This window comes from Mastigoproctus giganteus, chromosome 3, assembly GCF_048544385.1.
Source record: "Mastigoproctus giganteus isolate SK-2022 chromosome 3, ASM4854438v1, whole genome shotgun sequence".
NCBI lineage: Eukaryota > Metazoa > Arthropoda > Arachnida > Uropygi > Thelyphonidae > Mastigoproctus > Mastigoproctus giganteus.
Window position 1 is genome coordinate 254851708 of NC_143577.1, and position 13108 is coordinate 254864815.

At 42.9% G+C, this 13108-nt stretch overlaps 1 protein-coding gene across 1 annotated transcript in view; it reads right to left on the reverse strand.

Moving 5' to 3' along the window:
- The window catches only part of LOC150089073 (uncharacterized protein CG3556-like), a 37986-nt gene that overhangs the window by 24529 nt on the left and 349 nt on the right, over window positions 1-13108 (reverse strand). The window contains exons 2-3 of the mRNA XM_090370396.1: window positions 4007-4120; window positions 3696-3815 (exon numbers count right to left, since the gene is read on the reverse strand). Of these exons, the coding sequence (XP_090226522.1) occupies window positions 3696-3815; window positions 4007-4120 (234 nt within the window). The remainder of the gene's footprint in view (window positions 1-3695; window positions 3816-4006; window positions 4121-13108) is intronic.

Below are 13108 nucleotides of genomic sequence, written 5' to 3' on the forward strand. Positions count from 1 at the left end.
TTTGTTGGGTAGCTTATTGATGACATCGATTAGGGTCTCTCTAGTTATTTCTATTTCAGACAGGTGTGCCCTAGGTAACCAGTCCTCCTGAGAGAGAGAGGAATCAGAGTCGGGAAAATCTGCCTGCAGTATGTTGAACTGTGCCCATTCCTGGACAAGCTTTTTGTCAATGGCTAGATGATGATGATGTGAAAGGATCCTTCTACCACTCTTCAACCTATTGAGAACCGCTTCGTTAAGGACCTGCCTTTTCTTTTTCAAGAAGCAAGCTCTTTCTTTCTTAAAGATGGAACGGTCTGAGGGAAGTTGAGTTTTCTGCCATTTCCGGTAGGCCTTCTGCTTCTTGATGAAAGCCATCTTAGTTTCCTTATTGAAACCCCGATTCGACCTGATAACAATCCTGGTGATTCTGGCTGCACCATGTAGTGCAATTAACTTCAGTTGTTCCGACAAGAGCATAACGGCATCCTCAAACGGCTCAGAATAGAGACGCTCCCAGTCAAACCCAATCAAGCGTTGGAGAATGATCTCAGGCTTCAGATATTTGGTAGAGAAGGCTATCCTAGGCAATTCAGCAGAGTACTCGTCAGGTAACCCAAGGGAGTTGCTCGGTAAGGATAGTTTACATGCAATTGGCGAGTGATCAGATTGGAATCGAAAGTTGCTAGATAGGAGTTTGATATCTTGCAAGTTGTGGAAGATTAGGTCCAGCGCTTGACACGCTCTAGTCGGTTGCGTCACTAACCGTGTAAGGTTAAAGGCACGAAGAGTGACCTCAAGGCCCTCAAGTGCATTCCCATGCCTGGGCAGTGGCAAGTTAAAATCGCCTGCTACAACAGTTGGAATTTTAGGCACTAAGTTGGTTGCTAACCACGTGAGCAGCTCAGCTCTAGAGTTTTCATTGTGGTCTGGAGGAAGGTAAACCAGGCAGCATTGAATTTGAAGAAGAGGACTCCTCAGCGTCAGGGAGACTGCCTCAAAGTTGTTAGACTGGCTCACTCGTGTCCGTATTGGCTGGAATCGATCGTTGAACAGGATTTCAACACCTCCGCCTCGCCCGTTAATCCTGTGATTCCCAATGTGTTTGTAAGGGGTGTTAAAATGGGCAAGATCAAGCTGTCTATCCGCCGTTAACCATGTTTCTGTAAGGCAGATGACATCAAACTCATTAAGCAATAGGAGGGTCTGAAGACAATGAAGCTTGTTTTTTAGGCTGCGTACATTCTGCATAAACCAAAGAATTTCTCCTTCGTGTGAACCTGGTAGCAAGTCATCCTTTTGTAGCTATGGTTGTTTATCTCGCCTGGATCCGCTGTAAGCGATCGATCTACTCCTCTCTTGGAACGGCTTTATAAGGGTGCCTACCGGCCAGCAGCTAGAATCCAAGACGATATGCTTTGCATTCGCAGGGCAGGAGATGATAAAGGAAGAATAGGTCGGGTGTCTAGTTTTGATAGCTTTTGCATCTAAGTTGATCCCATGTTCTTGGGCAAAGAGTGCCCTGATATTTTCGGCTTTTGTTGCTGGTCCCAGTCTGGAAACAAAAATTCTCTCTCGGGTCTGGACAGCAGAAATATTATATATTTCCTCAAGTCTCCGCGACAGCGGGACCGAGGTAGGTTCAGTAGGAACCGACATATTAGGCTCCTCGCATGGAACTCTGTTACCTTGTGTTTTCACAGTCAAAACACTTTGAGGGCAAGCCATTTGTGGGTTATGCCTGGGAAATTGCGCATGATGGTTAAATTGATCAGAGAGACAGAAAGCGTCTGCTTGCGCATAGATCCGCTCCTCCCTGTTTAGGCGTGGGGTTTTTTTCATCTCCATCCTGTTGTAACAGTGATGAGCCTGGCCACCAGGTTTCTCCTGATGTCTTTTGCAAGGTTGGTGCAGATTGGATTCACCAGGAATCACACACTTGTCCTGGATAAAAGGTCTGTCAGCTTCGAAGGTCGGATCGCGCTGATGGAGAGCGGTGTAAGGGGGATGAGTACCCATAGGGTTCAACATCACGGCCGGGGCTACGATCTGTTCAGTTGTTCTGTCTGCAAAAAGAGGCGAACTTTGCAGATTTTGGAGATCTCTTGTTCTTTGCTGGACGCGCTCAGTTTGAGTTGGAGGTCTTGGAAGTGCATCATCTGCATCCTGTGAATGCTCCTGAGGTTCCAGATGGTCCATCACTGTCGTCTGACTAGAGGGAAAACAGCATTCACTTATAAAGATTTTGAGATCCCTGAGTTGTTCATTCATTACGAGCACTTGGTCGAGAATTTCCGTATTTTGGGTTCTGAGTTTTCTATTTTCGTCATTAAGAAAGGCAAGAGAGTCGATTATTGGGGACAGAATCTCCCCGAAAGTGATCTTAAATCTTTCAGGGAGGGCATTGAGTATGGACGTGTTGTCCCTTAGAGCGCTTTTAATTGACAAAGTATCGAAGGGGCTATTAACTTGCAAGTCCTTTGCGGAGGCGGCAGGAGCGGTATCAAACTCACTATCCGAAGAAGCAACGTCTTTCCCAAAGCATAAGTTTGAATCTCCAAGTGTTCTCAACGCAGACGACACAATACTAATATCAATCGAACTGTGCACATCAAGAAAGCCGGGGGGGTTGGATGGGGTTTCTTCTGCAAGAGTGATAGTGGACATCTCTTCCTTCGAAGTGTCCGCGCTTTTTGGTTTACTTGCGCAAAGGTGGCAGGTCCATTTTCTTCTCCGTTGTTTGTTCAGCCTTTTAGCTTTAGGTGGTTGGCAGTCACGACAGAAGATTCTACGACACGTAACACAAAGTAATGCCGGAGCCTCGGGTTTGAACCCACATTCGGCACAGGACTTTTGCTGAACGCCCGTTCTATCCTTCATTGTATACAGCTGAATTATAATCGAAGGATCTGAGCTGAAAAAGGGGGCGGATGGCACGTCGAGAAAGGCAGTAATCGGGTGGGTGAAAAGCAGGGAGCAACAAAGTCTTGCTGCAATTGGGCAGCTTACTAGCTTGAAGTGTAGGCTAAATTCCGGAGATGCACAAATTAAGTAAGTTTTGAAAGAGCAGCTGGGCCATCTGAGACCTGTTGATGAGTGGGTCTGGCAAAAGTGGTCATCTTATCGAATATTTGATTGCCAGACAGAAGTAGACAAAAATAATCAGAGTTAAGTTTGCTGAGTTCCTTCTAACTCGCTGTCAACATGCAATCTCTTAAGCTAAACAGATGCATAAGTAGGTCAGAGTTATAAAAGTCGCACCTTACAAGCGGTCAACTGCCGGAGAGCTCCCACCGCAGAGGAACTGCTTGACCTTGTGATATAGCCCGAAGCGGACAGTGGTCAGCCAGCAGAGTAAGCCTACAGAAGTGAAGTTTGAATTCAGGCCTCGGAGACAAGCAACGCTGGCAAATGTGAATATACGGATAGAAACATATCATGCAAAAACATAATTACCTAGAATGTTAGAGTAATGATTTTCCACAGGATGCACAGTATCACCACTAGGCAGGTCACTAAACAAAAAAACTAGTGTAACTCGCGAAATAAATACATGTAATCACTGTAAACTTGAGGAGCACAAGATTAGGCAGTCTTCATATGTCGCTCCATGGGACTTCTATATTTCGATAATATTTTTATTAAAAACAATCTGCAATTAAATTAAGGTTAACTTTAATATCTCTTGAAAAACTGACAGACATTTTTGCACTTACTGCAATATTTCTCATCTGAGTTGTCTCCACAGTTATCCACCCTATTGCAAGTGAACTTTCTTGATATACATTTCTTGTTATCACAGACGAATTTCGGTGGTTCTACATAATATTGATTACCTGAAATATAAAAAGAAGAGCATTTATTCGTGTATGGAGTAGTTGTACTGCAAATAGAAAAATTTTGATTTTTGAAGCAGTGTGTGTGTGTGTTAATAATATCTACACTGCGAATGAATTCTTTTCAAGCATAAAGATTAAAATTACTTGAAAAGGGCACGCAGTGAACTACATCACTGAGTAATACTTACAGGAACAGCTTTCATCAGACCGATCCTTGCAATCATAGCGTCCATCGCAGGCTTTCGTCCTTTCAATGCACTGCCCGTTTGTACAACGGAATGTATCGAAGCCTGGTCTACAGCCTGAATAAATAAATAGAAAGAAAGAAACATGATTTATGTTAAAATGAAGATAAAATTTACTTGTATTTCAAAGAACTAAAAGGAATGAAGTAAAAGAAACAAAAACACTTTACTGAAGTGAAATGTTTTTGTTTCCTTAAAGAAGGAACCCTACGATGTCCTGTCATTAGTTGTCTATTGAGGTTGCTGTGGCCACAGGGGAAAAGATTTCCGAGTGCGTTTAGAAAGATCAATTGAAGTGGACGCTACGCAAGGAAGCCAGTGGTTTGAATCCCATTAACCCCAAACCACCGCAGAACTCGTTGAAACTGATGTGCCATAAACATATGACATGGAGTCCTTGCAAATGGATATAGTTCTGTTCTCCGATGAGTCCCAATTTAGTCTACAAACAGATTCTAGATATTATTTCATTTGGAGACAGCGAAGAATGCGGTGCAATCCCTCCAATGTCAAAGAAAGGGTGGTCACTTACGGCGGAGGCAGGGTTCTTATGTGCCAGCACCCCTCTTCATGCTTTTGATAGGGGTACGATAACTGCCCAGAGGTAGCGAGAACAGATCCTCGAAACCGATGTACCACTTTTTAGGGGTGCGGTTAGTTCAGATTTTCTTTTTCATGCACGACAACGCCACTGCACAAAGTGCTGAAGTGGTCGATGGTGGAGGAATATCTTAAAACTGAAGATATCCAACGACTGCCGTTGCCAGCATGATCTTAAGATTTTAATATGATTTCCTGCCATAGGTCATGTGGCTGTATTTTCGAGCATCTTGTATCCACTTCTGTAATGTGACCTTTTTGGCAATTCTTATAGAACCTCTACAAATATTCCTTATCCCTGTCCGAAGTTTCTCTCTCTCTCCTCATTTCATCGTTATTCTATGGTACACGACCATACCAAATTTTGTCCGCTTTATCGCAAGCTGCACCAAGTTTTCTGTGTTCTGTTAATTTTGTCGAGGAGTGTAGTACGAACCCAGCCGAATAGATCCTAATGAAAAGAGAGAGAGAAAGGAAGGAAAATAATTCTTAGATGTAAGATTCAAACACTGTAGACAGAGTTTATTAAAGCGAAAGGAAAAGTTTTTAATTTTACAATTTACATTCTAATAGCCCAATAATTCCTATCAATTTTAGGAAAAGTTTTTCTTGGGAATACTGGACATAACCATTTATTTTTAGGCCAAAGTAACGCCGGTAAGTGGTAAACCCGCTACTTAGCAGATGGCTTTTGGTGTCATCACTTTTACTCTTGGATCCATTCTCAATATGTATGTAGATTTAACGTCAATCCAAGATGCTCGTCTTCTGCAGTGATAAGTTCGATGATCTCTTTTGCTGCATCATTTGATTACAATTCGAAAGATTCCATCAGCTCCTGCTTCCTTTTTCCCATTGATAATTTCTCTTACAGTCCATTTTCGTGACCACAAAATCGTCATCAGTCAGTAGCATAACCAGTTTCAAAAATCGATACCGTACCGTTTATTCGTTTCATTATCTTTCAGGTAGAAGAAGTCATCCTTATTCCAGACCATTATCGGTTGTAGGTGAAATGGTACTTATAAGTGAGTGTCTATGTTTTTCTTGGCTATCAAATGATGTCTATCATTGTCTTATGCATATCACATTAAGCTCTACGATTTGCAGTATCCTGGGTATACAGTATTGCGCATTACTCATCCAGGCACTCATAAATTTTCACAAAGGCTTTCGATGAATCTCAGCATATCAAAATGTACAAACTTAAGTTACGCTGTCTTTAGAAAGAAAAAGATTCAGTGTTTATTATTTACAATACATTGGAAGAAAGAAATGAACTTGTTTAAAATTGCATGAATAAAATTAAGTTTCTCAACTGAGATGAACTCGTAATAAACAATTCGGTGTACTTCCAATCGCCAAAGAAGCAATAAACGAATTTTTACTTACAAGAGATGTATTCGACAGTTAGGACTAATGCTACCACCAGCAAAAACTTCATCTTCGGATTTGACCTTCCAAACAGAAGTATTCTTTGAACGACTTGTGCATATCACATTAAGCGCCACCTAAAGTGGTTCTTAGCGTCACTGAGCTTTAGATAGCAACGTTTCCAATAAGAGATGAGTAGGTGGGCTGCTATCTTCAGGTACATTGTTTAAGATGACCTGTGACCTGATAAAGGCTTGTACTCCTCAAGTTTACAGTGATTTCATGTATTTATTTCGCGAGTTACACTAGTTTTCTTGTTTAGTGACCTGCCTAGTGGTAATACTGTGCATCCTGTGGAAAATTATTACCCTAACATTTTAGGTAATTATGATTTTTGCATGACCTGTTTCTATCCATATATTCACATTTGCCAGCGTTTACTTGTCTCCGAGGCCTGAATTCAAACTTCACTTCTGTAGGCTTACTCTGCTGGCTGACCACTGTCCGCTTCGGGCTATATCACAAGGTCAAGCAGTTCCTCTGCGGTGGGAGCTCTCCGGCAGTTGACCGCTTGTAAGGTGCGACTTTTATAACTCTGACCTACTTATGCATCTGTTTAGCTTAAGAGATTGCATGTTGAAAGCGAGCTAGAAGGAACTTAGCAAACTAACTCTGACTATTTTTGTCTACTTTTGTCTGACAATCAAGTATACGATAAGATGACCGCTTTTGCTGGGCTCCCTCATCAACAGGTCTCAGATGGCCCAGCTGCACTTTCAAAATTTACTTAATTTGTGCATCTCCGGAATTTAGCCTACACTTCAAGCTAGTAAGCTGCCCAATTGCAGCAAGACTTTGTTGCTCCCTGCCTTTTCACCTACCCGATTACTGCCTTTCTCGACGTGCCATCCGCCCCCTTTTTCAGCTCAGATCCTTCGATTATAATTCAGCTGTATACAATGAAAGATAGAACGGGCGTTCAGCAAAAGTCCTGTGCCGAATGTGGGTTGTTCAAACCCAAGGCTCCGGCATTACCTTGTGTTACGTGCCGTAGAATCTTCTGTCGTGATTGCCAGCCACCTAAAGCTAAAAGGTTGAACAAACAACGAAGAAGAAAATGGACCTGCCACCTTTGCGCAAGTAACCCAAGAAGCGCGGACATTTCGAAGGAAGAGATGTCCACTATCACTCTTGCAGAAGAAACCCCATCCAACCCCCCCGGCTTTCTTGATGTGCACAGTTCGATTGATATTAGTATTGTGTCGTCTGCGTTGAGAACACTTGGAGATTCAAACTTATGCTTTGGGAAAGACGTTGCTTCTTCGGATAGGGAGTTTGATACCGCTCCTGCCGCCTCCGCAAAGGACTTGCAAGTTAATAGCCCCTTTGATAGCTTGTCAATTAAAAGCGCTCTAAGGGACAACACGTCTATACTCAATGCCCTCCCTGAAAGATTTAAGATCACTTTCGGGGAGATTCTGTCCCCAATAACCGACTCTCTTGCCTTCCTTAATGACGAAAATAGAAAAATCAGAGCCCAAAATACGGAAATTCTCGACCAAGTGCTCGTAATGAATGAACAACTCAGGGATCTCAAAAGTGAATGCTGTTTTCCCTCTAGTCAGACGACAGTGATGGACCATCTGGAACCTCAGGAGCATTCACAGGATGCAGATGATGCACTTCCAAGTCCTCCAACTCAAACTGAGCGCGTCCAGCAAAGAACAAGAGATCTCAAAAATCTGCAAAGTTCGCCTCTTTTTGCAGACAGAACAACTGAACAGATCGTAGCCCTGGCCGTGATGTTGAACCCTTTGGGTACTCATCCCCCGTACACCGCTCCCCATCAGCGCGATCCGACCTTCGAGGCTGACAGCCCTTTTATCCAGGACAAGTGTATGATTCCTGGTGAATATAATCTGCACCAACCTTGCAAAATCCGTCAGGAGAAGCCTGGTGGCCAGGTTCTGAGCTAGGCTCATCACTGTTACAACAGGATGGAGATGAAAAAAACCCCACGCCTAAACAGGGAGGAGCGGATCTATGCTCAAGCAGATGGTGTATAGGGGAAACCCTGGATCCCGCCTAACAAACACAAATACTTGTCTCTCTGATCAATTTAATTATCATGCGCAATTTCCCAGGCATAACCCACAAATGGCTTGCGCTCAAAGTGTTTTGACTGTGAAAACACAAGGTAACAGAATTCCATGCGAGGAGCCTAATATGTCGGTCCCTACTGAACCTACCTCGGTCCCTCTGTCGCGGAGACTTGAGGAAATATATAATATTTCAGCTGCCCAGACCCGAGAGAGAATTTTTGTTTCCAGACTAGGACCAGCTACAAAAGCGGAAAATGTCAGGACACTCTTTGCCCAAGAACATGGGATCAACTTAGATGCAAAAGCTATCAAAACTAGACACCCGACCTATTCTTCCTTTATCATCTCCTGCCCTGCGAATGCAAAGCATATCGTCTTGGATTCTAGCTGCTGCCCGGTAGGCACCCTTATAAAGCCGTTCCAAGAGAGGAGCAGATCGATCGCTTACAGCGGATCCAGGCGAGATAAACAGCCATAGCTACAAAAGGATGACTTGTTACCAGGTTCACACGAAGGAGAGATTCTTTGGTTTATGCAGAATGTACGCAGCCTAAAAAACAAGCTTCATTGTCTCCAGACCCTCCTATTTCTTAATGAGTGTGATGTCATCTGCCTTACAGAAACATGGTTAACGGCGGATAGACAGCTTGATCTTGCCCATTTTAACACCCCTTACAAACACATTGGGAATCACAGGATTAACGGGCGAGGCGGAGGTGTTGAAATCCTGTTAAACGATCGATTCCAGCCAATAAGGACACGAGGGAGCCAGTCTAACAACTTCGAGGCAGTCTCCCTGACGCTGAGGAGTCCTCTTCTTCAAATCCAATGCTGCCTGGTTTACCTTCCTCCGGACCACAATGAAGACTCTAGAGCTGAGCTGCTCACGTGGTTAGCAACCAACTTAGTGCCTAAAATTCCAACTGTTGTAGCAGGTGATTTTAACTTGCCACTGCCCAGGCATGGGAATGCACTTGAGGGCCTTGAGGTCACTCTTCGTGCCTTTAACCTTAAACGGTTAGTGACGGAACCAACTAGAGCGTGTCAAGCGCTGGACCTAATCTTCCACAACTTGCAAGATATCAAACTCCTACCTAGCAACTTTCGATTCCAATCTGATCACTCGCCAATTGCATGTAAACTATCCTTACCGAGCAACTCCCTTGGGTTACCTGACGAGTGCTCCGCTGAATTGCATAGGATAGCCTTCTCTACAAAATATCTGAAGCCAGAGATCATTCTCCAATGCTTGATTGGGTTTGACTGGGGGCGTCTCTATTGTCAGCCGTTGGAGGATGCCATTATGCTCTTGTCGGAACAACTGAAGTTAATTACGCTACAGGGTGCAGCTAGAATCACCAGGATTGGTAACAGGTCCAATCGGGGTTTCAATAAGGAAACTAAGATGGCTTTCATCAAGAAGCAGAAGGTCTACCGGAAATGGCAGAAAACTAACTTCCCTCAGACCGTTCCATCTTTAAGATAGAAAGAGCTTGCTTCTTGAAAAAGAAAAGGCAGGTCCTTAACCAAGCTGTTCTCAATAGGTTGAAGAGTGGTAGAAGGATCCTTTCACATCATTATCATCATCTAGCCATTGACAAAAAGCTTGTCCAGGAATGGGCACAATTCAACTTACTGCAGGCAGATTTTCCTGACTCTGATTCCTCTCTCTCACAGGAGGACTGGTTACCTAGGGCACACTTGTCTGAAATAGAAATAACTAGAGAGACCCTAATTGATGTCATCAATAAACTACCCAACAAAGCCACTGTAGGTCCAGATGGTTTCCCACTCTTTATTATCAAAATTTGCAGCCCATATATTGTTGACCTTCTCCTTCACCTTTTCCGGCAAATTCTGCAATCTGGAATAGTTCCTTCAATTTGGAAAACCTACCATGTTAAGCCCATTCCAAAGATCAAGAAACCCAAATCTCCTAAAGACCTGCGACCAATATCCATCAGTTGTTCTTTACTCAAAATTTTTGAAAAAGTAATTCAGCCAACAATTGCCCAGCATTGCTTTGCACACAAGCCCGAGTACCTGCATACCGTTCTACAAAGGAGATCGACAACTACAAATCTCCTGGATACCCTCTTCAGAATTCAGCGCACTCTTAACAACAAATCACAGATTGATATCATATTCCTCGACATAAAACCGGCTTATGACAGAATACACCTCCCAGCTCTTTTTACCATTCTGAAACACTACTTCGGCCTGGCAGATACCTTACTTCAAATTTTGAAGTCTATTTTACTTCCTAGACATCTGTCTGTGACCCACAATGACTTTCAAGTAACTATTGACGTCTCAAGAGGCATCCCACAAGGAAGCGTACTGTCAGCTATCCTGTTTGCAGCAGTTTTGGAGCCTTTCCTTGCAGAGAATCCGAACTTTGTCTCTTATGCCGACGATCTGAAGTTCTACGTGAGCTCAGATCATAATCATCAGATTCATGATATCAATCAACAAGCTTCTAGGCAGATATTGAGCTTGGAAAGTTATCTTGCCACAATAGGGCTGCATCTGAGCCCTTCCAAATCAGCACAACTGACGATAACCAAGAAGAAAGCCAAAAATGATATCCAAATCTTTGTGAGTGGGGAACCGGTGCAAAAGGTGACCTCTCATACTGATCTTGGCCTCACCTGGGACGTTGTGCTCACATTTCAGCCTCACTTTGCCAGGATGAGGCAGAAGACGTACGCTGGGCGCTCTTTGGGCAGTGCGTCAAGAGCTCGTTGGTGTGCATCAGCCAGCGCTGCTTGTTCGGCACATCCTGAGGTGTATTACGCCGATTCCTCTCTATGCTTCAGAAATTTGGTCAACTGCCCCTGCATCATACCTTCAGAAGTATCTCAGTTTAGAGCACTGGTTGCTTAGATGGATGAACAGGGTGGTAGGCCACCCCCCCTAACTATCTCCAGATCTATCCTACAAGCAAATCTGGGCACCACTCCCTGGAGACATATCATCATGACAAAAAATGTCTTCACGCTCGCAAGGCTTCTAACGAGGCGAATTGATGTTCATCGGTATCCACATTAATCTCTGCCCCAAGGAGGGCAAGAGGGGAGCACCCCGACTCCTGTCTCCCTCTACGTCTTACGCTGTCAAGCAGTGATTCCCTGAGGAACGTTTCCAGCCAATTGTCTTCGGATCTTCAATAAATTTAGGATCCACCCTGATAGGTTCTGTGAAGACAAGCCCTACAGGAAGGAAATCCTCAAGAACTGCTACCAGATTATGAACTTATAATACTCACCTGGTCCTGGACATGACTGACTGTTTTTTTTTTTTGTTTTGTTTTTTTTTATATATTACTGTTTTGTATATTACTATTTATTATGTATATTTTTGTATGTTTAATCCTGTAATTATCTCGGGTCGAGCACGCATGTACTCTTGTCTATTGTACATGTGTTCCTCGCACCTTAGTCTGTAAATATTCACACCCTTCTGGCACAGAGTTGTCCCAGGGTGACTCAAGGTTTCTTGGGAATTAAACTGATTTAATAATAATAATAATAATAATAAAGTCAGATCGTTTGTCGCATAACCATTTATCAAAACAAAGCGTCGATCTTGGAAAGGTCTATGTACTCGTTTGAACGATGAAGGAATGAAAAAAGAGCTTCTTTCTTTTCAAGATTAAGCGCTACATGGGCGATTTTCGATGAACAGAAGAAATAATATTATAGGAGAGTATAAAAAAGAGATATAGAATAGGAAATAAATGGGAGCGCAGCTTTCATGCTTTTGATAGGGGTACGATAACTGCGCAGAGGCAGCGAGAACAGATCCTCGAAACCGATGTACCACTTTTTAGGGGTGCGGTTAGCTCAGATTTTCTTTTTCATGCACGACAGCGCCACTGCACACAGAGCTGAAGTGGTGGATGGTGGAGGAATATCTTAAAACTGAAGATATCCAACGACTGCCGTGGCCAGCACGATCTTGAGATTTAAATATGATTTCCTGCCATAGAATATCATGGACACCGTTATATCGAGCATATTTCACTGCTGTCAGGCCTGTTTAGCCGTTGGAGGGGATCATACGCCATACTGATGTCATGTGGCTGTATTTTCGAGCATCTTGTATCCACTTCTGTAATGTGACCTTTTTGGCAATTCTTATAGAACCTCTACAAATATTCCTTATCCCTGTCCGAGGTTTCTCTGTCTCTCCTCATTTCATCATTATTCTATGGTACACGACCATACTAAATTTTGTCCGTTTATCACAAGCTGCCAAGTTTTCTGTGTTCTGTTAATTTTGTCGAGGAGTGTAGTACGAACCCAGCCGAATAGATCCTAATGAAAAGAGAGAGAAAGGAAGGAAACTAATTCTTAGATGTAAGATTCAAACATTGTAGACAGAGTTTATTAAAGCGAAAGGAAAAGTTTTTAATTTTACAATTTACATTCTAATAACCCAATAATTCCTATCAATTTCAGGAAAAGTTTTTCTTGGGAATACTGGACAAAACCATTTATTTTTAGGCCAAAGTAACACCGTTAAGTGGTAAATCCGCTGCTTAGCAGATGGCTTTTGGTGTCATCACTTTTACTCTTGGCTCCATTCTCAATATGTATGTAGATTTAACGTCAATCGAAGATGCTCGTCTTCTGCAGTGATAAGCTAGATAATCTCTTTTGCTGCATCATTTGATTACAATTCGAAAGATTCCATCAGCTCCTGCTTCCTTTTACCATTGATAATTTCTCTTCCAGTCCATTTTCGTGACCACAAAATCGTCATCAGTCAGTAGCTTAACCAGTTTCAAAAATCGATACAGTACCGGTGCGTTTATTCGTTTCATTATCTTTCAGGTGGAAGAAGTCATCCTTATTCCAGACCATTATCGGTTGTAGGTGAAATGGTACTTATAAGTGAGTGTGTATGTTTTTCTTAGCTATCAAATGATGTCTATCATTGTCTTATGCATATCACATTAAGCTCT